Here is a 23,565-nt window from a genome sequence, read left to right as displayed (position 1 = left end):
CAGTCAACTTATGATAGTAAATAAAACTGTCAATGGTGTATATGCAATTGGAAAGTAAAATGTTGTGAGTCTCTCTGTGCTGTTTTGTAACACAAAAACACTGAATACATTTATTCAGCCTAGAGAGAATAAATATATATGGAGAGTGTGTCTGGTCCTACCGTTACTAAAAACTGTGTTCGTTTGTGGTATTTCCATCTACTTTGGTAGAGTTGTAGTAAATAAATTGCTACATGAGCAGTGGCATCTCTGTGCATCGTTGCTATCATAGAGTTACTCACCATTTTATGTAGAATTTAAGGCAAGGATAAAAATGTACATTTTTACTCAGGCCTGTGCCTGACACACACTGTAACTGATATTAGGGATATAGTCTTTGAGTTCTTACCTTTCCGTAGACACCAAGATCATGCATATGAATCTGATAGATGTGGCGCTTTTCTTGCCAGTATATAGATATATACTCATTGAATAAATCACAAACAAGTTTAGTTACTAAACTGTGTGCATCACAGGCAGCAAAGGCAGCTGCCATTGCCAGAGTGGCAACAATTTCTGTTGACACCGGAAGTGCCTCTGCGAGCTACCGCTGCCACGATTTGAGCCTCTCCTGACTGCAGACTGATCCAGAGACTTCCAGCCGCTGCTCGTTACCGCCGCGTCTGTCAGGCCCCGTTGTCCAGTTCCTCCTCCGGATACGACTTTAAACGCTCACGGTAGGTGGCCTCGAACCTTAACGCGTCCCGTTCACTTGTGTTGACCGACGTTATGTTTTTGTTCACGTTTTATTTGACGATTTGTCGCTGCGAGGCCTCACTGACGCTGCGGTAGCAAGGCGCTAGCGTAAGATGCTACCATTGTGCGTGGTAATGCTAGCAGCCCGGTTAGCTCAACGTTTAAACAACATTAGCGGATTGTTTTGGGTCTTAAAAACACACAAGACGGACGTTTCACCGTGTAGCTTGTGCATTAGCGATAACAGCGAAGAGTTCGTCGCGAATGATTTTAAAATACAGCTAGCTACATGATTAGCATTAGCCTGTAAATAAGTCTCTAGTTAGCTAGTAGGAAACATTAGCGCGTTTTACATGTATCACTTGTACAGTGAGTTTGCTAATAACAACATCCGCATAGCTAACCTTAAAATACATTAACATTTAACCAGTGTATTTCTACTTCTGCAGCTACCTAATTCATAATGATACAAACCATTTATCAACAATCGGTATCAGCTAGCCACAGCTTTAGCAATAACCACACGTATAATTGGTGTCATCTGTTAATGTGTGTTTAATGATGTTGTTGTTGTTGTGCTCTGCAGATAATGCCCACAATAAAACTACAGAGCTCTGATGGGGAAATCTTCGAGGTGGATGTGGAGATAGCCAAGCAGTCTGTCACCATCAAGACCATGTTAGAAGGTACAACTTTCAAATCACCTCAAACCTAAAAGTCTGTGGCGTGTTTTACATTCTTTTCATTTGCATCATTTGGTGGATGTAGTGCAGACTGATGTAGGTCATTGTTTGATTCTCCGATAGATTTGGGGATGGATGATGAAGGAGATGATGACCCAGTTCCTCTCCCCAATGTGAACGCTGCCATCCTGAAGAAGGTACTTGCACACACACACACACACATGAACAAGAGTTGAATGAAGGATTTATTTTCAAAAGAAAAGTTTAATTATTGTGTATAAGTTTTTGTTGTTGCTGATTATTACAAAATGTTTTTCATTCTCAGATGTTAAATTCAAATGAAGATACTTCCTCTATGATCACCATAATTAATTACCCAGTAGTTGTTTGGTTGCTCTTCGGGGTTAGGGTTTAAATCAGATTTGTGTCTTAAATGGAGGAGATGCTGCTTTAAGTACGAACCATCAATAAACACACTTTGAAATTAGTGTATATGTACTTTACCCTCTGTTTCCCATCTGTTAGTCTTTTGTTGTTGTTGTTGAAGCTGCTTTTAGGGACTTTATTATATTATAAATATGATATACAAAATATCAGGAACACAATACTGAACGTTAGATCCTTCTTAAAGGAAGGATTCGTTGTAAGGCTGTTGTATAGAACTCTTTTTCGTTTTAGTTTGATGGACCTAATAAATTTGCAACAGTTTTTTGTTTTCCCTTGCTAAGTTGTAACTGTTAGTAAAACAACTAACAGGATTTGTGAGAGCAGAAGGTTGTGCAGACCAGTTTATTTGTCTCTTCCACATGTGAAATTATTGTAATAACCAGGTTCTATAGACCTAAAGAATAAAGCAAACTAGTGCAACCAGGAGCAGTTTAGTGTCTTTTTGGATGTTTTGAATGCCAAGTGGCAGAATTCCATGCATATTTGGTTGCTTAAATTCAAGTTGTGTGTGTGTGTGTGTGTTCTAACTCCAGGTGATTCAGTGGTGCACCCATCACAAAGATGACCCTCCTCCACCCGAGGACGACGAGAACAAGGAGAAGAGGACGGATGACATTCCTGTGTGGGACCAGGAGTTCCTCAAAGTCGACCAAGGCACCTTGTTTGAACTCATCCTGGTAAAAACAGTTTACATTACATTGATATACACCAGTTCCCAAAAGACTGAAATCACCCATAACCACAACCATTACACAACAAATCCCAAGCGTAGTTCTGTGTGGAACATAAAGACAAATCTGAACAACTCTACAATGAATGCAGCAACATTGACAGTTTGTTTTTCAGTTTGTCATTATGACAGAACTGGTAGACTGTGTCCATCCACTTCTATTTGAGTTTGGAGCCTGAACTTTTCAAAAATGTTTCTCCAGTGGGGTTTTAACAGAATGAGTGTAGGTTGCCAAGCAATAATCCAAGACTTAGGTGATTTGAGTGCAGATCCCATGTTATCCCCTCAATTTATTCTGTGAAGAAGCACCAGGAGTCAGTAACTCATGAAACCACTGATTGTTTTTGATATGTGAACACATTTACTGCGTTAATGTCTTCTGTTTCCATGCCTCTTGTTGCCTTCTACTTGAGAAGTTGAATGTGTGTATTTCTTGTGGTCTGTTAAGTAGTTTTCATTTACTACCATGGCAGAGAACTGAGCTTGCATTTTATTAACAATTTTAAAATGACCGTAGCTGGAAGATGACTTGTTTGGCCGTGGTAGAGGCAAGGATTTGAAAATATAGTTTTAAGTCGAAAAACAACGGGGACTAATCTTGGAATTGGAAGATCCACAGGAAGCATTAGAGAACCAGACACAACATGTGAAAGGTAACCTAAGTGGAGATTGGGAAATAGGTGGTAGAGCTGTGGTCTTCCAGGAAGTGAAACACAAGTCGAAGTGCCTGTCACTTGAGTTGACTTAATCCACCCACACTCACCCCAGGCTGTTTGAATGTGTTTACATGTGTTTACATGCACAAAGAGGCGAGAATGTTACAGTTGTTCACCTGCTACTCCTGTGTCACATGAAAATGAAAGTAAGGCCTCGATTAGTGCTGGGGAATTAACCGGAAAATTATCTAAACAGCATTTATAAACTTTAACTGAATCTAATTTTGCTCATTTCGGTTAATACTTTCCCCAATGCGTGCACTCACGAACTGTCACGTTCTGTATCACCCTGCTGCATGTCCTAACTCCCTCACTGACCTGCGCTCACATTGCACGTTACCAATCAACACCAACACTAATCAGAAGTTATTAGGACATGTAGGCTACAGGACTTTACGTTTATTTTGTGTTTGTTTGATTCACTCTAAAGTTTAGGAGACATGTTTAGGAAACGCATTGAGAAAAATTCCAACATTTTTTGCACGTACGCAGTTCACACACGAGACATCACGTGACACGCAGACAGAAGAGAAATTCTTCTGGCAGATTATGACTCAGCGCAGTGTGTTTTACATTCATTGTTGCAGAAGAAGCGACACCTTGTTTATCCATGAACACATAAATATGAATTCAGCAGGCTCTTATAAAGATCAGTTCTGCTTGTGAGTAATTAGAAAGGAGCAGAGTCGCTTGTTGACCGACACTGAGTGATGTGGTAATTGACCGCCCTGTAGGGGTGTGTGTTATAAAATATACTTTCATTAATTGCAATCAAGATAAAAGTTTGAAATAATCGTGATATTGATTTGAAGTCATATGCAGATCATCTATTTATTATTACATTAGTAGCTACTTGATACAGCATGTTTTTCTGTGAAGTTAATCCCTGCTGTCGCTGTCACCCTCCTCTTCATCTCGATTTTGTCTTTTCTGTTTAGGCCGCCAACTATTTGGACATTAAAGGTCTGTTAGACGTCACCTGCAAGACGGTGGCCAACATGATTAAAGGCAAAACCCCAGAGGAGATCAGGAAGACTTTCAACATCAAAAACGACTTCACAGAGGAGGAGGAGGCTCAGGTACTTATTCCATTCATCCCCGTCCGTCAGAATCATAAACAAACGGGTCTTGTATAAAATGCTGGTCAAAAGTTTTACAACACCTAACTGTTTCAAAATGTACATACTCTAATGTCTCAGCACATAAATAACGATAAAGAAGAGATTCTTGATTCAAAATGTAATCATTCAGCAGTCAAACTCACCTGAGTTTCTTTCTACCATGGAGTCTGTAAAACTTGTCCCAACACTGTTGCACAAGTTCCCACAAACATGCTGCACTTTTAGTTTGTTTTGCTTTTCACCTTCTGTGAAAATTCATCCTCAAGTTAAAGTCGCAAGGTTTTTGGCAATTGTCTTTGTGTCAGATGAACTTCTGACCAACCGATTTGTCTTCTTTTGTTACCTACCGTTTCCCCACCATTCTGAAATCATTATACAGCACCTCCAGTGTTGTCCTCTGATTGTATCACAGGGTGTAGTGACACAGTTTGTCCAAACACTGCCTTCATACGGACAGAGTTCCACTTTAGTTCTAAAGGCTTCATTCACTTAGTAGGAAGTAAGACGACCAGTTTCTTAATTCCTGAAAAAGTTCTGTATTCAATGAAACCTACATGATTTCTCGTGACTTATAGTGACTAAACCTTTGATCTGAATCTCCTGATCAGTAGAGTGATTTTATGAGAAAAGAATCACGATGGAATGACAACGTGTTTGACTAAGAGCTTTTACTGTGGACCTGTCTAACAGTTTTTGAAACTCCTCCTCTTGTGTCCCCCCTCTCGTCCTCAGGTACGCAAAGAGAACCAGTGGTGTGAAGAGAAGTAAAGGGGAAAGATCCTGCCAACACTACCACACTGAAAAGGATTGTCTCTGCTAACTGATTGCACTGGCGTTGTTCATACTTGTTAATATTTACATTTAGTATATTTAAAGCCACATGACCCCCCCTTTGCCGCCCCTCGCCCCCGTTCCTCCATTTCTGTATACCAATAGCATGACCATTTTAACTTGCTTGTGTGGTGTTATTAATTTAAGTAAAGACGCTCTTTCTGTTTCCCACACTCTCCTGTTGTGTATTCTCATAAAGTGAACGGTCCTGGGTTCCTGGCTTTGTACCCCTAAAGATTAGACAGCAGCAGTCCTTTCATATTCCTCCTATCATTAATTGCTATGATCGTCTTTTTTACTGGACATGTTTGTTTTCTTTTAGGTTAATTGATTGAATAAAATGGCTTTTTTTGACAATGGAAAGTGAAGGGTGAATATTATTTTTGCCCGGTTAAAGGCATTTGTTCTGTGAAACCATGTTAAAGAGATGATGGGCTGTTTTTAATGGAAATGTAAGGTTTGAGGTAGAAAGGTGTTTTTTTTTTGTTTTCTTTCTCTTTTCTCCCTTTTGCATAATGTCCGTTGGACTTGAAGTACTTGTGTGTTGTCACACAGTGTTGGGGTTAATCAGTCCTAATTCATGTTGTATTGAATAGGAAACTGCTCAGATAAGCTCTGATGCTGGCTTTCGGGGTGGTCACAGATATACTGAAGGAGTAAATAAATCATGAAAAGGCTGGCGTCTGTCATCTTTGTGTTGAAGGTACAGGGGGCTGAGGAGCTTCACGTCTCTTGTTACTTTAATAACGACAGACGGGGACAAGATATTCAAAACACTTTTAATACATCAAACAAAAGAAACAAGTAACACACCAGAGGCGTTCGAGGCATAAAAAATACAAAAGACATGTTTGAGGCCTTCCTGCTGGGTCCTCCAGGCTAATTCTAGCACGAAGCTCTCCCTCTGCTGGAGGAAAACGATTTGCTGTACAGAAGCCCAGCCTGCAGTTTGTCCACTGAGAGCTGAGCTGAGTAAGAAGCTGCAAATTAAAGCCTTTTTAGTCAAAACGTCATCTTGTTACGTTAAAGTTTGGAACATGCACAGATGGAGAACACGGAGATGCCTGAACGCTGCTGCAGTAACACGGCCCAAAAGTACAAATCTGCACAAGAGGACAAACACAAATGTATTGCTTTAAGAAATGTCGGCAACTAAAATATTTTTTGTTCAGTTTGACTTTTTTTCTTTTTCTTACATAAAAACATATAAAAGTTTAATTATAATAAGGAATTCCAACATTTAAAAAACTTTACAACACAATGCAATATAATAGTACCCATTTGGTCTCAGATCAGTTTATGGAGCTGCAAAACGTTCAAAGGACAAGAAAACTTGTATTTCTTTGAGGGTTTCCCCACCAGCATCAAAATATATGACCTTTAAAAAGATTTATACAAAAATACCCACAAATGAGGAGAAAAACAACAAATGTATGTTGACAAAAGCAAAAGCCTGAAAGTGCCTAAAAGAAATAACGTGAAGAGGGATTTCTCATGAGTCGGATCCTGTTTTATGACCTGATGCTAGTTTTCGTTGTGTCAAAACTGCAGCTGCAATAAAAGTGGATCTGTCCCTGTTCATATCTGAGGTTCTGCTGGTGAGGCCGACGTCTGGCTGGTCTCTCTTCCCCTCCCGTGGAGGTTTGTCCTCTAACTGTGGTGGATGATGGGTAATGAAAGTAACTTGGAGGAAAGCATGCATGTAACAAACTGAGGAGTCTCCTGCAACAAATTTGGTGTTTCTAGGTCTGTGGTTCATTTGATTAAGAGCTCATATGCAAAACATTTTTTAAGATTGTCATGGAGGTCAGGGCTCCGATTCATCTACAAAACAAAAATCTGATTTTTGGAAGATGATTTCTCAGAGGCAGAGCTGCAATCCAGGTAAAAAGAATCACGTCACCAGCAGATGGAGCCAGTGAACCTTAAGTTTGAGGCTCAAGATAAATTCAGCCTTCAGCACAGGTCTGCCTCTGTACAACTGGATCTGTGTGGTCTTTGTACTACAAAGAGTGTCTATTGTTTTTATCCGTGATCACGAATTAAACCTGCTATGGAGCAGGTTAGCTCAGTTCATCGTAAGTTACCATGGTGAAGTGAACTCTTGAGTTATGCCTGACGTTTTCTTGATCATCGCAAATCCTGAATCTGGAATCTGGAATCTCCCTGCTAAACCTTTACTTCCACTGTCAGAAGAGACAGTTTAGCCTCATGGACAATTACTCTTTGAAGGTTTCAGGGGTTCAACTTCCAAATTAATAATTTCCAAATTCATTACCAAGAAGTTGTCGTCATGAAACTACAAAATAAAACTGGGTTAACTTAATTGATGATCACAAAATTCATAGGATGAGCTCTGACTGACGGCTGCTGAAGGATGCTGGGAGTAGAGATGCTGAGGGGGCTGCAGCACTGCCTACTGGCAAGAGCCTGTAACTGCAACTCATAATGTTGACTAAACTCATTTTTAAAAAGTATCATAGAATTAGGCCTAATATTTTTATTTTTTATTTTAATTAATTTAACTGGTATATTCTGTATTGTCCTTTCATGTCCTTTCATGTGGAACGTGACATAGATAGAGCTGATGAACTGAAAGGTTGTCAGTGGTGGTAATACAGGGTTAGACGAAAGAAATCTGATTCGTCAATTGCACTAAAGCCAAGTTTGCTGCCTGATGCAGAGTAAAATGTTCTAAAACTGGTGTAAAATTCATGAGTTTTGTTGCAGAAGTGTATTTAATGTAATGTTATTATAAAGTAATTCTCTCAGCATCCCCAACTCTGACTGACCTCCAGCATCTCTGCAGCTGGTAACAGTTAGAGACACCACAATAAAAGACACCACATTAAAACCTAGTTACGGCTTAAAGATTGGCGCTGATTGGTGTATTTTTCTTTTTGCACATGTGATAAAATAATTTGTTTAGCCTGAATTGGCCTCTTCTAATTATAAATAACTAACACTTTGATTAATAACATGTCCAGGCTGGTAACAGTTTACCTCCTGCAGTAACTTTTCATTGGTTTCGGCCCAACCAGGGTCTCCCGAGACAATTTCTGGGGGTTGTCAGATAATAATACATATTTTAGACTGGGGATTGTTTTTACATTAAATTGTACCAGTGTTAAGACCTGAATTAGAATGAGAGTGTTTGAGAGAGTCAAAGTCAGACAGGACATCCAGAGTCAGGCCAAAGGAACAAAGTTTGAGAACTACTGGTTTAAACCATACGTTCCATTTCCCAGAGACTTGATGAACCACATATCTGGTCACACGATGTGTGTTATTACATGTTGTTTCCAGTCTTTGAGGCTGACGAGGATTTCCTGAATGCTTGATTAAAGAACTGATCATGCGAAGGAGGCTTTGAGACGGACTAAGCCTTGTTGACCTGTTAATGATGGACTTGGCCTGGAAACGCAGACTTTGGGGGAAACCAGCATTTGAACTGAGACAGGTCTGATCTGTAAATGTGGGACAGTCCCGCAGGACAGATGATGGTGGACCCATCATCCTGTCAACCACAGTCGCTGCTTCTTTAATGATCTGACAAAAAGTATGGATGAATGTGAGGATGAAGGCAGGTGAAGGTGATCTCCGTAGCTGTGACAGAAGCTGAGGTGAGCATGGGTCAGGGATGTGAGCGGACTGGAGTGATCACTGAGTCTCTGTTAGCACTTTGAGAGAAAGTCCTGCGGCCTTGGCGGCGGACAGCGCCGTCGTGGAGCCGTGCATCTGCTTGCCGGACAGTTCCAGGTGTGTGTGTTTGGCTGCAGGCTGACGGGGGCTGCCGTGCTTGCCGGCCGCCTGCTCCGGGGGCAAGAGTGAGTGCGTGTGCGGAGACAAGGGGAGGCGCGTTGACGGGGAAGCGGGCGTTGGGGAGCAGCCCAGGGAGGCGGGGGGCTGACGCTGGTGCTGGTAGAGCGGGTGTCGGGAGGGGGAGGAGGAGCGGGGAGAGTCTATGGCACTTAAATCTGAAGAAGTTGGGCTGGGGCAGCCTCCTCCTTGAAGGTAGCGAATGCACTTCTTTTTCCTCCTAGGAACAGTCAGAGAGAGTTATCTGTGAATAAAGTGTGGATGGTAAACGTCAGCAGGCGTCAGTGGAGATGCTTCACTCACCAGGAGGTCAATGAACAGGGAGACAAACTGTATGATCACAACGAACAACACACAAGTATTAGTGTTGGTGCAAATACAGAGAAGTATTAGGGTCAAGAGTGAGGAAAAAAATGAGAAAAGGGAGGATTTATTTTTCCATTTTGCATTTCAAAAATAAAGTCGACATTTCTAGAATAGATTTGAATTTCTTGATTCAAGTGGAACTTTTAAGAACAAGGAAATTCTTCCTCCTTCAGCACATAAACACAGTGTGGTAATCAGTAGTAGGACTTTGAAGAGATTGTGCCAAACATTGTTATGAAGGAGAAACCTCACAACTTGGAAATATGAAATACTGGCAGCTCGCAGTCATTTAGTTTCACTTTATTCTCAACACTTTCACGTCACTCTTGTCATTACGACCTTATTTTCTAAATACACAAAAAATGTACTTATTCAATTCAATTTACTTGAATTGAAGTTTGACTTTATACTTGATGTTTCAGGTTTATTCTCAAAATGCAAACAGGAAAAACAAATCTTCCTCTTGTCATCTTTTTTCTTATGCCTGACCCTCATACTCGTCTGTAATATATGGAAGTCTATGAAGTCTATGAATGAAATTTTCCAAAATACCATAAATGCATTTTTTAAAATTTAATACATTTTAAACATAGCTAAACAAGAACCCAGTCGGCTGCCATGCTAAATCAGAGCACTTATAAGTTACTTTCTGTTATATCTATATATATCTATATATATATGACACTATTCTTTGACATTTTTTTGTTGATTAATACAAATATTTCTGTATATTGATACAGATTTTGTTAATTGAGAGGAACTCAACTGTTTAATTACTACAGCAAATACATTGTTCAAGTGTTTCATCTTTATTCAGTGCTTTTAATATTAAATAATCAACTGCTTAAAATCACCGATCTCATGGAGTCGACACAGTGACCTTAAACAATGTAAGCGCCACAAAATAATATTTTTCACATGTTCCCTCTCGTCCATATTGCATCTGTGTGATATGCAAACAGCAGTGACGTGCTGTGCTCGGTGAGGTGTGACACTCAGCTTCATCAAAGCAGCGAACAGGATCCCATGATCATTACCAGAATATGATATGAGTCACCAGGTTAAACCGCGAGGAGAGGCGCTGCATGGGCCGTATTTAGAGTGAGACACGGAGGGAGAGAGGGTGCAGCAGAAAGTGATTTCTAAATGTTAGAGTTCACCATCAAACGGCGCCTGTTACCACATCGCATGAATGGAGAAAGTTGAAAGCAGATGGGCATGAGAACGATGTCAAAATGCAAAGCTGCAGGGAGCGTGTGTGTGTGTGTGTGTGTGTGCGCCGAGCTGTGGTGATAAGGATTTGCTCTAACCACATTCACCCCCCTTTGTTCTCTCAAAACGAAACACACACACATGAATGCACACTCACACACACACACACATTTCCATGACGTGATGGTGGGGAAGACGATGGGGTTGCTACAGTGCTGTTGTGGTAAAAAAGGCTTTTTTTTCTGCAGAACCACACAAATTCCTGAATCCTGCAGAGAAGCTGTCGCCTGCTGTCTACTGTAAATCCTGTATGGCACATGATGAGAACAAATAAATAAAGGACAAATAGATCGATCCATCCATCCATCCATCCATCCATCCATCCATCCTGCTGTGACTAAAACTGAGCAGTCTGACGCGGTTCCAAACTTTTCACTTCATACGATTTGTATTGTAGTGGGACCATGTTTCTGCTTTAATACAGAGAGAGGGAACAGAACTAGTTGCAATTTTGAGAAAAGGTCAGGACATAATCAAATAATAATATTCCTGCTGTAAAGGTTTTAGTAACAATTACTAACAACAGACCAACATGGTTCCTGGCCTTATCTAATTTATTCAATTAAGCATTATTAGCTATCGAGTTAGAGCTTTAGCTGCTATAACTTAGGGTTAAAATATTTTGAAAGTTTTCGCACACGTTGCAAATTGCACACTACAGGATGCAACTCAACAAGTTTTATGCTCCATGATCGTTATGACTTTGTGTCAAGTGGTTCTAAACTTGGCCTGGTTTTGTGTTGATTACAGCTGACATGTACTTTTTGTGTTTTTTGATCTGTATCATTCCTACTAAATACTTAACTCACAATAAATCTGTTTGTGAATTTATCACTGTTTCCAGAGCATTTGTGAAATGTTTGAATAACTAAGACGGCATCGGGCCGGAATGATGCACTGATGAAGATGAAAAGAAAGATAGAAGGAGAGATGCGGAGTTAGTTTGACGGCCACAGTGCGATGCTGTGAAATGGGGGGGTGGGCGAGGATGTTTGTGGTACACACCTGCAGGGACCGCACCAGTCCGTTTGTTGGTTGAGGCCGAAGCGAGCCCGGCATTTCTTAGGGGAGCCCGGGTCTGAGCACAACACACAGCATGCACAAAACAAGAAGAGTGGACAGGAGCAGAGGAAGAAGAAGGTTAGAGCAGGAGGAGGAAAAGAAAGAGACAGGAGAGCTGGTCAGGACAGAGGAAGGCACTGAGCGTCAGTGTGTTCAGAGAGAGCCTTCAAGTTTAACTGTTAGTAACTGTTACAGCAAAACATCAACAACCACCAGAATAACAACCTGACACAGACGTCATCACTGAGACGGGCAGAGAGAAACAGACGGATTCAGAGAGGGCAGCCATGCTGTGACGCTCTGTTAGTACAGGATCTCATGAGATATTCAGTCATCAACTACTTTATCTCTAGAGGTCACAACCCCTGAAATCCAGAAATACATATTCATATCTTTCAGTCTTTGGTTGTAAATATGTGTTTTCTGCATTTGTTTAGGCTGCTGCATATACACGTTCACATTTTTTCTTTATCAGAGCACAGTGTGAGTTAGAGCTCTCACATCACGCTTCATCATCAGTGGCCCGTTCATCAGCTGATTGGCTACCGGCCGACTACTAACAATGACCAACATCTACATTTTTCTACCAAGCTCTTACTTGAAACCCCGGCGTCATTCCTCATGCCAATTAAGATATGGATCATTTCCCCTGCAGCCGAGGTTATGTTTTGGTTGTTTGTTTATCTGCAGGATTACGTGAGGGATGGGACATGACTGAAGGAAGAACCAGTTAAATCTTGTTGCGGATCTGGATCAGGGGGCAGATCCAGAAAGATTTCTTTTACTTTCTTTAAACATTGTGAGAAAGGGCGTTTTTCAACATTTTGTTTGTGTAAATGGTAAAAAATCTGGATCTAGTGAATTTACATGTGGTTTCATAAGGGGACTGTTGGGCCTTGGTTGACCCATTCTAGTTTTTTCTGGAACTTTCTCACTTTGGATGCTTCCTGCTGAGGCTACACTGTTAGCAAGAACACTCATGCACAGCACATGAATGTGGAAGAATTCAATAAGTGTGTCTTCATCACCTCATAATATGTGTGTGAGCATTTATGATTGATTTAATATGGTGAACGATAAACGGTCGGAAAAACTGCTGTGACGTCCGACTTACATTTCAAACTTAAACCAGCGGAGGATGAACCTTCGTGCACTGGTGATTAAAAATGTCTGTAATTCAGGTTACATGGAAAGCAGAGTGGGTGGGTGGTTTGACGTTAGAGACACATCCTGCCCCAAAGACTCCGAGAACATTCATCTGCAGCAGAGCGCCAACGCACGTTCAACCTGAACTGAATTCTCCATAATGCTGCAGAGTTGACACTAGCTATTTAGTTTTCTATATGGAGTCATGGTATCTGACAGGAGAAAGATGAGATGTTTCGGTACTGGGTGTTTACCTGTGTTGGGGTCCTGCTGCTTCTCCCTTTTTCTCCTCTTCTTCTTGCCCTATTGGAAAAAAGAAAAAAAGAAGATTCTACATGAATTTCCACATTGAAATGACTGATTTTTTTAAATAAATTCACCGTCAGGACAGGAATTATTAACAGATATGGCTGATGAATCCAGTTCCTCTGTTAGATAAGTTCTCAGCCAGTTCTTTGTAAATGGTGGGTTTGTGCAGCTGTTCTCTCCTTTCCTATGAATTGATTTTTCTGGTTTGAACTAGTAATATATTTTTATATAGCTGTAGGTGTTTTTATACTACTCTAAATGTGAAATCTCCCTTTCAGCATGATGCTCAAAATGTCCTAAACAAAAATCTGCACTGCATAAAAAGCTGAGGTTTCTTATGCAACATGTAAATGTACAAGATAAGAGTAGAAAACAAGCAACCAAAAAGCCAGACAGATGAAGACAAACAAACTAAATGAAATACTTTGAATTAATAATGCAATTGTCAACACAATTCATGCAATAACCTGTGATTCGAGTCATTAAAAGTTTTAAACTGTTTCTGCAACAACCCAAAAATCATCGTTTTCAGATTTGATTGTGCTGCTGTAACTGTTGTGATAAACATCATCGTTCGCACAGAGCCAGAGACGGTGAAGCGAGGCCTCGTGTTTGGGTGAGATGAAGGATGTGGGTACATGAAATCTGCTGCCTCTGCGTCAGTGTCTGCCCTCCTCATCGTTGTGTCTATGTGGTTACAACAACTCCTCCTGCATCTGTACCTTTGTGTCTGTGGGCGTATGTGTATGTGTGTGTGTGTGTGTGTGCCACTCTCTGTGTGCATATATACTATATGTGGGTTTTCGTAGAGTTGGAGGAGAGACTCTCCACAGCTGCGGGATGGTGTGTGGAACTTTGTTTCCTGTTTTGCTCTTGGGTCCAGCGATTGCTCTGTTTTTTTAAGCTCAGAGATGTTGAGTGAGGTGGTTTTATCAAATACAACTGAGAATATTTTAAGTACAAACTATAGAGGGTATGAATAATTCTATTTATGTGATCATCACACAGCATGTGCATATGTTCCTGGCAGATTTTGCTGTTCTGTGCAACGTGAAATGTGTTTGCTCTTTTTGTGTTCGTGGTGGCACAAAAAGTTCACTTTGGCTGCTGCTGAACCATTGCATCGTTTTCATTGTCATCAGAAGAAAAACATCAAACATGCAGAATAAAGTTTCCCAATGCCCCTCGAGTTAAGTACAGAATAAGCAAACACTTCCCAGTAAGTCACCAATGTTGTTTAGATATTCAACATTTGCCATTTTGAACAAAGCAAACAGACTCCACAGGGTTATTGCTGTGCTCAAAGCTCCATGCATGCAGCAGCAGATCCTCCACCAATAATCACTTTATAATAGTGATAATATACTAAATATACTTAACTAAAGATCTGGTTTATAACAGTTTATAAACCACAGTGTTTTTGAAGCGTGGCCTCAGAATTAACTCATACACAGACAGGGTCAGAGCTTTTATTTTGAAATTTATGCTCAAACGCCAAATGCCATTGTGCTGCTCTCTGAGCTATGGGATAAACATTTGATGAAGAAAAAATATAAATATATAAAATAATGAAGAATGTTCAGACCTGGTATTAACATTTGTCCTGAGAGATTCCGATCACTAGTGGTCAGCGCTAAGTTCATCTACTGGCTTTTTAAATGCATCCTGAACGTTAGCTGAGTCAATGTGGCTCAGGATGCGACTCAGAGAATGAGGTCTGAGGGATCGGATCTCAAGGCACATTGAGGATATATCTGGGTGCGTTCAGACCTGCGCTGACCACTTGTGATCGAATCAGGATGGATGTTGATACCAGGTCTGAACTGAGAGCCAGCATCCATGTTTGTTCACAGCCCAAGCAGAGTGTAAGTGCAGCTTGTGTGCCATGCCTGACTATGTAGAGCTCAGCTACAGAGAAACAAGTGCAGCAGAGAAAAGCGTAAACAGGTTTCCACCTCAGATATTTAATGTGACTAAGAAACAGCCTGTGTTAGCATCAAAGCTTATTATTCACCTGATTATGACACATTCACTTCATCACTTTCTAACGTTTTTATTACAAGGTTTCAACCTGAAATTGTTAGAAAAACAAATGACAACTGAGTCACGACTGAGTGCTGTGACAAAAGGTAGTGTGACATTGTTTAGCTATAACTGATCAAATTAAAGGTGCTGCCTTTTAAAAGCCCACATTAATGAAAATGAATGAAAAACCACAGCAGCGAGGCAGTGAGGCCAGCCATGCGGCCCTGTTCTCTGTTAGTTGAGCAAAACGGGTTGATTTATACCTCTGTGTGATTCAGCGATCAACAGATAAACCCTTTAGTAATCATAACCAGCGTGCACGTGTCCCTAACTAACCAAATCACACTACATTGTAGCAGCTGATTTGTTGTGTGTCAAGCTAATGTGTGAGTGTGAGTCACTGTGACTTTTGGAAGGTGCATGCAATCTTTGCACAGGAGTACCCACAACCCCTTATCATGCAGCCCTTCATTTCTTTTTTCCACCACAGAGGCATAAATCCACCATAAGATGTGTCCCTACCCAATCAGCTTTACTCTTTTCCCCTGCGACCCCGCTAAGGCCCGCCTCCTGCAAGAGTTCAACAGCAAACTGACAAATGAGAGGCACACAGCAGCCCAGACACAGCACATCCCCCAAAAACATCACACTACAATGCATGCACCACACAGATTGATTTGTATTCTCTGAGAGTTGCTTAATTAATCCATGTGATAAAGGTGCATTGTTATGTTTAATGAAATTATGAAAGTTGCTGAGGCAGTATGCGACAGGTGAAGTTATTATTTTAACTCTAAGGTAAGAACAACAAACCAGAGAAAAAAGAAATTAAGTATTTCTTGGTGTTTGTTTCATTAAATGTTTTTAAATGTTTTAAATTTCCTCAAATTCAGGTTTCTGCTTCTGTGAATTACTCAGCGTTGTAACTACAGGAACCAAATTACTCTAGACATGGATCCCATGACAACTTAAGTATAAAATTCATGACTTTTCCACATTTTTCACAACAAAGTCTGAGTGCCCCCTTAACCTAAAACTTTTACATCTTCCTGTTTTTTTTTAAGTGAAAGCCATGACACTGACGTAGTTTTAACAGTAAATGGAAAGATTCAATGAGGAAGAGGAGAAAAGTTGAGGAGGAAGAAGAGGGAGTCCTTACGTAGTTGTCTCTGGCGGACCAGGTCGGGTAGAGCTGCATGTGGAGTTGTCTCTCCTTCCTCGCCAACTCATAGTACTTTGCTTGTTCCTCTCGGGTCAGTGCGTGCCACTGTGCCACACACACACAAGCAAACACACACACACACACACACACATACACACACACGCAGACACACACAGACACACACACAGACACACACACTTAGTATTAACGTCTAATAATCTTTATCTACACAGTCAACTAAACTGCACAGTCTCTGGTTGGTTTGATGGATTAACCTTAATAAATTATTAAAAAGTGATCACACTAAATGAAGTCTAAAAGATATATCAGATAAACTACTAATAGTACAGCAAAAATATTCCCCAAAAAAGATATAAGATATAAAACAATACAAGTCAGTTGAAAACCAGTTTTTAAAAAGTGTTTTTAGCTGAACTTTTACAATAAATTCAGAAGTAGCGACAACGATCGCGAACAGGAACTCATTCCACAGTTTAGGTGCCATGACAGTCGCCCTTGGTTGCACATCTAGATTAAAGAACAGCGAGCCGAGGCTTTTTCTGCAGATCTACAGTAGGTGTAAGATACAATGTGATCTGCACCTAAACTGAAACAAATGCTATCACACACATTAGTCTTCAGGTTCCCAGTCCCACCAAGTCTGGTTTGTATAATCACAGTAGCAGCAGAATGTGAGAGAAACTGAATTCACATAACCACAGTCCTCTTATGTTCTTCATGTGTGAAATTACAGACTGACCTGGAAACAGGATTTGTGTGTGTGTGTGTGTGTGTGTGTGTATGCGCGCGTGCATGTGCTTTGCTCACCCTCCGCCCCAGAATCTGGTTGATGGCGGCGCTCTCCTTTAACGTGCACTCAGCGATGACCTTTGCCCTCATCTCCTTCATGTAGAGCATGAAGGCGTTCAGCGGTTTCTTGATGACCGGCTTCTTGGGCTCCTTCTCCCGCTTGGGCTCCATGTGCTGCTTCCTGAAAGGGGGAGAGAAAGATAGAGGGGGAGAGAAAGGAAGAGGGGGAGAGGGAGTGAGAATGGATGAATTCATTAATGAGCAAAGATGGGAAAGATGTTTGTGTCTTTGAATATTTTCTTCTGTGTAAACATCATCAACTAGATCTGGAACATATGAGTATAAGGGGCATGAATAAAGGAATATTTTGAGAAAAGAGATGATTCAGGAATGAATAATATTAAATTGAATGATTGAATCAGGCTGATTGGAAACATTGTTGAGAGGGAGGAGTGGAAAGAAATGGACCTAAAACAATGAACCCAGACGATACTTACACATACATGCCCCTGTCATACTGGTCGTGCTCCTGTTTGCCTGAAGGGGGCACTATGGCTGGGTGGGGGATTCCTGTTGGATGCATGCCTGAATGGCCCAGCATCAGAGAGTGAGGGAACCTGGTAGAGGTAAAAAAACAGGAGAGAAAGATAGAGGAAGACAGAGACAAATAAAAATGGGTCAGTCGAGAGAACTGTTGTCGGGGGGGAGCAGAGGGGACGGAAGCAAGAGCGAGAGTTGTGCGAAGCAAAAAAAGAGCCGGAAAAGCTTCTTGGTTGATCATGAAAGTGATTTTATTTCCACCTGGTGTGTGAGGAAGGATTTCTAGCTTTGCTGTTGAACTGTTCTTTTGAACTTTTGAACTGTTCTATATCCTCTTTATTATATATATTACAGGCTGATCACCACAACTACAACAGACTGATGTTTTACAGCTCATGTTTGCACATAAACTGCACTTCATTCAATACATTTATTGAGTTGTGACATACGCATTTGTAACCCCTAGAGGGCGTCCTAGCCTCACTGACTGAGACCAGGAAAGCAGACGCTCACATTTCGTTTAGTAAAGTCTGAATTCAGTCCGTGTTCTCATTTACATCTTAGTTGTCAATAAGTATTTCACCTTCCAAGGAAAGAACCAACGATTCATTTAGACTAAAAGATACAAATTTGGGGGATTTTACATCAAGATGTTTATTCCTAAAGTTTCCGAAAACATACCACTAGACGTTTTATGAGTTTGTTTCAGCACCTTTAAATGCTGTGGAAATAAGATGTGAAGCAGCAACAAGCATCAGCTGCAGGCAGCTTGTGGCAGTCGAGTGAGCGTTTAATAACTAAAAAGTATGTTAGAACCTGAATGGAGATCAGACACACACAAGACATTTTATGCATGAAGAGCAGATTTGTTTGTTGTTGTAATTAACCAGATTCTCGGTTTGGATGCATACATTTTAATTGGCTTTTAAGTTTTTGTTATTGTCCATCTAGCTTATATAGATATAAGGCAGCGTTAGCAAGGAAAGAGGTCCTGATGGGGGTGGAAGAGTGTGTGTTTCTGTGTGTTTCTGTGTGTGTGCACATCAGCTTGGTGTATACTGCAGAAGCGATCAGCTCGGCTTGTTCTGGCGAAACACTGAACTTTGAAAGAACTTTGAAAGCTGACACAGAAGCTGAACACCAGTTTGCCTTGGTGAAGGGAAAACTGCTGCTCAGGCAGTTTTTTAATGTGCTGTAAACAGGAGTAGATGCTGCGGAGAGCTATTTGTACTTTTTCTCTCTCGGCTCAGGTCCGACCAGCCGGCTACGGTACCTGGAGTAGGAGGAGGCGCCGGGGAGGTTGGAGGAGTAGGGTTGCCTGAATCCACAGGGGGTCAGGGCAGGATAGACTGGCTGGCTCTGCCTGCCACATCACAGCAGAGGGGAGAGATGGCAACAGTTTGCGCCTTTTAGCTTTTCAAGAAAAAGTCTGTAGCTCCCTTTAGGGATGTTTAACCCTTTTGGATCAGTTATATAAAAGAATAATATTCATTTAAACTAAATTTCATCATATTAATTTTGAATGCACTTTAAACTGTGTTTTTCTCCAGTTACAAGGCTGAAATGAGCAATTTTCTTACATTTTGGTCTTTAAATTTATGATTAGTTTCTCATTATTAATAATCAATAAAATCCTGTTTCTCAAGAGAGGCCTCTGCACATTACTTATCTTTATTTTTTAACAAGATGCATTTATCTTTCACTCTGCTGCATTTTTATTTGCGAATAAATACATAAACCTCAGAAGTAAATTAGCTGATTCTTCCATAAAGTGATTCCTCTAATGTTTATTTGATTTTTTTTGCCACTTCTGTGCTGCTGTGACGCTCGCTGATCCCTCATGGAGACCAGGGATCAGCTCTGTTGACAGCTGTGTGTCAATACTGTGAACACACACACACACACTCACACCCCACGGGGGGTCGAGGGTGGAGATTGGATGTAAGTAAAGAGCCTTTGATATGTAGAAAACCACACTTCTACCTCCTGAGAGTCAATACAACCATCCCCCTCTCCTTCCTTATGTTTCAATGAATGCACACACATGCAGCCTGATCTACATCTAGTATCTAAACCTATCTCCTCTATCTACATCTTGTTCTTAACCGTATCCTGTCTTTAACCCCAGGAGGCAGACATAGAGTAAAGCCCAGCATCAGAGGCCCTTGGCCGGGAAGAGATCCAGAAAACACAGGGATCAGCTGTCGGAGGTTCACTCCTGCTGTAATCCTGTTTTCACAGAGGTCACACAGCAACACAGGTCAAGTGTTGTTCAGATAAAGAAACAGTTCAACCAGAGCAGCCTTTCTTCTCAGCAGGAAGCTGCACACACACGTCAGATCTCAGCATCCAGAAATCAATCAGTCAATCAGAGTGATGTATTACTGTTCAATAGCCAACAGAGATCCCTGTGTGGCAGACTGGTCTGAGTTTCTGGTGACGCCATTCTCAAACAGAGCAATGCTTCCCAAGTGAAAGGCATGGCTGCACAGAGGAATGCTGGGAATGTAATGAAAAGTGGAGGAAACTGTTGCGGTGGTCAGCTCCTCATGCATTCTCTTTGTCCCTGAGTTCACTCACAGGTAAAAGCAAACGGCTTCCGAAATCAAGCTTTTACAGTCAAGGCCTTCCCAATCTGAAGAAGCCTGGCTGCTCTCTTGTTCTTCAGGTTTATTCAAAGGACAAATAAGAACAAGTTTACTACTCTCGAGTACAACAGTGATCATAAAGTGTTTTAGATGGATTTGGGCTTTACTTTACTCGAGGACAGCACTTCAACTCAATCTTTCTCAAATGACATTTTAGGCTCACCCAGTCTTGAACCTCCCTTGTGCAATTTCAGCCACTCGACGGCGGAGGAGGGAGACGTAAGCAAAACGAGATAATTCAGCAAACAAAGGCTGAGAAATTGTGTTCTTTAAGTCTCTTATTACTACATGAGTCAGCGTGGTTTAAAACTGCAGCTTTAACTGTACCAGTTACCAACTCATCAGAACTCATCCGTCAGTCCAATCATTTCTGAAATCACTACCAAAATAAAATGGGAGAAACATTTCTGCAACTGTCTGAAACCAACATTTAAACACACATATCAAGCCGTGATTGGTTACCTGAGTGGATGTGAAAATAAAGGCCATGATTTCATTTGTTAGACAACTACAGGACGTCTGTCACCCAGTGCAGCTCTGTGAACACTTTCAAGAAGAGACTGTAAAAACGTGTTCTCCCCATATTTGAACAACACGGCCGTTTTCAGACATTAATTCCAGAAAATGTCAGTTGGATCTGGACATTTCCGGGAGTTTTCTTTTCACATATAAAGAAGGCAGCAGGAGATTTTCTTGGTCAGACATCTTCATAACAACAGAAAAATGTTGGGGGCGAGGACTGGCGCCTAAAGGTAGAAATCATAGAGCCAAAATCTGTAACATCTTTCCATTGTCTTTCCAAGTTGATATCTTTGTCACAGTCACGTCTTTTACATCCTGAGATATTTGTATTCTTCCAGTTTCACATCTGTTGCGTGTTAGAAATGTCAACATGCCCACTCGTTCTCGAAATATGAAATTACTCTGACATTTTACTCGATGGCCGGCTGGAAAAAGCGAGAAGGGAGGATGTTGGGAGCAAACGACTCTGACAATGTCTGGAGTTCAGTGGATGTCTGAAAGCAGCGTATGACAGCCGGGTTTGAACCTTTGAGTCAAACACTCTGTGATATCATTTCCTTCAGCTCTCGTTAAACACTGTATTTAATAATCCAACACGTTTGTGAGACTCTTACTCCAACCATAGCATGAGAGTCCGGGGGGACACGGAGGTGGTCATGCAGGGACGGAATATGAAACTGGGCTAATGATCAGAACAACGGACAACAAACCGTTTGACATTTTCCTCGTCTTCCTTCAACAAAGACGTGAACAACAAGGGGCCAAAACGAGAAGATAATCTGGGTTAAAGGAGATTAGCTGTTAATAATACTTGTGAAAATCCACAGTGAAGTGTTCTCGTCTGAAAAAGATAAACTGACTGTAAAAGCGCAGACTTGAGAATCGTCCAGGGGCAAAACCGCTCGTCTTACAGAAAAATAACAGGCGTAAACACACATGTGAGCAGACGCACACGCAAAGTTTAAAGCCTCCGTTCCAAATCTCCATGACATTTGACGTAAGCCTTTAACTGCTCCTGCAGGGGATTTTGTCCAGGCACAGATACTTTAGGTTGTAATAAATGGATTTGTGTTGATCCATAAATCAACGGGAGGCTGACATTAGAAGTTCACAATCGACCAGCATGACATCGTGAGCTCACAAACGAGGCCAAAATGATGGAAACCATAAATGAAAGGACTGAATATGGAGCAGATGTGAGACGTCCCACACTGCAGAGTTCTCTGCACCGCGGCCGCTGCTGCTCCGTCCCCGAGTGAAACCATCGTGAAACCAAGACACAGGCCGAGAGGCCTTTTACTGCTATAAACCAAACACATAAGCAGAGGATAAAAAAACAAAAAAAACACAGAGTTTATTATATAGTTATGGAGGTTTTGGGGAAAGACAGAATCAACCTGGAGCTTGCCAACATTTCCCAGAATCCACCACAGCTCTAAGGACTCAGCTAGTTGCATATTTAGAAGTGAAGATATTACTGCAAGACTTGTGCTCTTTTCTGTTGGCAACAAAGTCCAGCTTCAAACCACATTACATTAACTCTCTCTATTGATTTTAGTCAGTGTAAACACAGACTTACTCGTAACTAGAAATACAAACTTTTGAGTGTTTGTCATGACTTGGTTGATTTAGATTTTTCATTTAAATTGTTACAGTTGTTCCTTGTGTTTACAGCCGAGGCCGTTGGTTGAAGAGTCAAAAAACACAGAGGTTCAAAGAGGTGGCTCCCATGTTAACAGGGCCTTGGGTGAGCTGCTCACCAGGTGAGACAGTGATGTATGCACCACTGATCTGGGTCAGTGTGTGTGTGTGGGTTTATGTAATGTTGTGAAATGACGACGATGGTGTTCGGGAAGATTAGCAGGTAAATGACAGCTTCATTAATCAATATGATAGATGACTATGTGAAGGTTAAAGGTTACATTAGTTACAGGTTAATGTTGAGAACCAAGTAGACTCTAAAGTATCAGAAAATGCTAAAGAATTCCTGTTTCCTGTTTGTTTGACCATCTAAAACCTAAGATATTAAGTTAACTATAGTAAAATCAAATAAAAGTAGCAAATATTCACGTTTAAGAGACTGGAACAAGTAAATTATTGTAATCTTTGCTTGCGAAATGATGAATATCACTTTTTTTTGGTGCAAACATTTGTGCAGTGTTATATCATGTCATGAGAGACTACAATAATTTCTATACAAGAACATTTTCAAGATGCACATTCTCCATCAGTCACCACACGACTTCATCGTTTGTGATTTGGAGTCAGAACATAAGTTGCTGATAATTAAGTTCTCTGTCGATTCGAAAATGGTGAAAACTATCCATCGCGATTTCCCAACGTCGGAAGGACACCTTCAAACTCGTGTTGCGCGACCTCTAGTTGAAAAGATATTCAGTTTACAATCATCAAGAAAATGTCTAAATCTTCAAAATACATTTGGAGGAAAGAACTGAAGGACACTTTGCCATTTTAAATAAATCTAAATAGTTGCAGATTTTTCTTTCCTTGTTGATAAATTGATGAAGTGACAAGTGAATTCTTTCAGCTCCGCAACAAACAGTGTTTTCCTTTAATGTTAGGGAATGAATGGGAGTTAGTACAAGGTCATTACAAGCACA

At 40.9% G+C, this 23,565-nt stretch overlaps 2 protein-coding genes across 11 annotated transcripts in view; one reads left to right on the top strand and one right to left on the bottom strand.

The window, feature by feature from the left end:
- The first annotated feature begins 562 nt into the window (after window positions 1-562).
- Window positions 563-5,940, top strand: skp1 (S-phase kinase-associated protein 1). The gene is made up of 6 exons (XM_035177904.2): window positions 563-716; window positions 1,322-1,421; window positions 1,542-1,615; window positions 2,399-2,542; window positions 4,250-4,390; window positions 5,165-5,940. Exons 2-6 carry the CDS (start codon window positions 1,325-1,327, stop codon window positions 5,198-5,200), a joined length of 492 nt encoding a protein of 163 aa, XP_035033795.1. The 5' UTR covers window positions 563-716; window positions 1,322-1,324; the 3' UTR covers window positions 5,201-5,940.
- Window positions 5,941-6,028: 88 nt separating this feature from the next.
- Window positions 6,029-23,565, bottom strand: part of tcf7 (transcription factor 7) — a 62,930-nt gene continuing 45,393 nt past the window's right edge. For 2 of the 10 annotated variants that reach the window (XM_035177891.1, XM_047343403.1), the window contains 8 exons: window positions 19,006-19,137; window positions 17,732-17,851; window positions 17,253-17,415; window positions 16,422-16,529; window positions 15,785-15,832; window positions 13,183-13,231; window positions 11,726-11,798; window positions 6,029-9,302 (listed from right to left, as the gene is read on the bottom strand). In XM_035177891.1, coding sequence (XP_035033782.1) covers window positions 8,924-9,302; window positions 11,726-11,798; window positions 13,183-13,231; window positions 15,785-15,832; window positions 16,422-16,529; window positions 17,253-17,415; window positions 17,732-17,851; window positions 19,006-19,137 — 1,072 coding nt within the window. In that variant the 3' untranslated portion in view covers window positions 6,029-8,923. Of the gene's footprint in view, window positions 9,327-11,725; window positions 11,799-13,182; window positions 13,232-15,784; window positions 15,833-16,421; window positions 16,530-17,252; window positions 17,416-17,731; window positions 17,852-19,005; window positions 19,138-23,565 lie in introns of all 10 variants that reach the window. The other 8 variants (XM_035177892.2, XM_035177898.2, XM_035177893.1 and 5 more) reach the window with 8 other exon arrangements.

The sequence above is a fragment of the Hippoglossus stenolepis genome, chromosome 15 (genome assembly GCF_022539355.2).
Source record: "Hippoglossus stenolepis isolate QCI-W04-F060 chromosome 15, HSTE1.2, whole genome shotgun sequence".
Lineage (NCBI taxonomy): Eukaryota > Metazoa > Chordata > Actinopteri > Pleuronectiformes > Pleuronectidae > Hippoglossus > Hippoglossus stenolepis.
This window is presented reverse-complemented; position numbering and strand designations above follow the sequence as displayed.

Bases quoted from the DNA above. Each gene is read 5' to 3' on its own strand.
- skp1 (XM_035177904.2), top strand. From the start codon at position 1,325: ATGCCCACAATAAAACTACAGAGCTCTGATGGGGAAATCTTCGAGGTG. The intron at 1,422-1,541 runs GTACAACTTTCA...ATTCTCCGATAG, and splicing joins CATCAAGACCATGTTAGAAG to ATTTGGGGATGGATGATGAA. The intron at 4,391-5,164 runs GTACTTATTCCA...TCTCGTCCTCAG, and splicing joins CAGAGGAGGAGGAGGCTCAG to GTACGCAAAGAGAACCAGTG.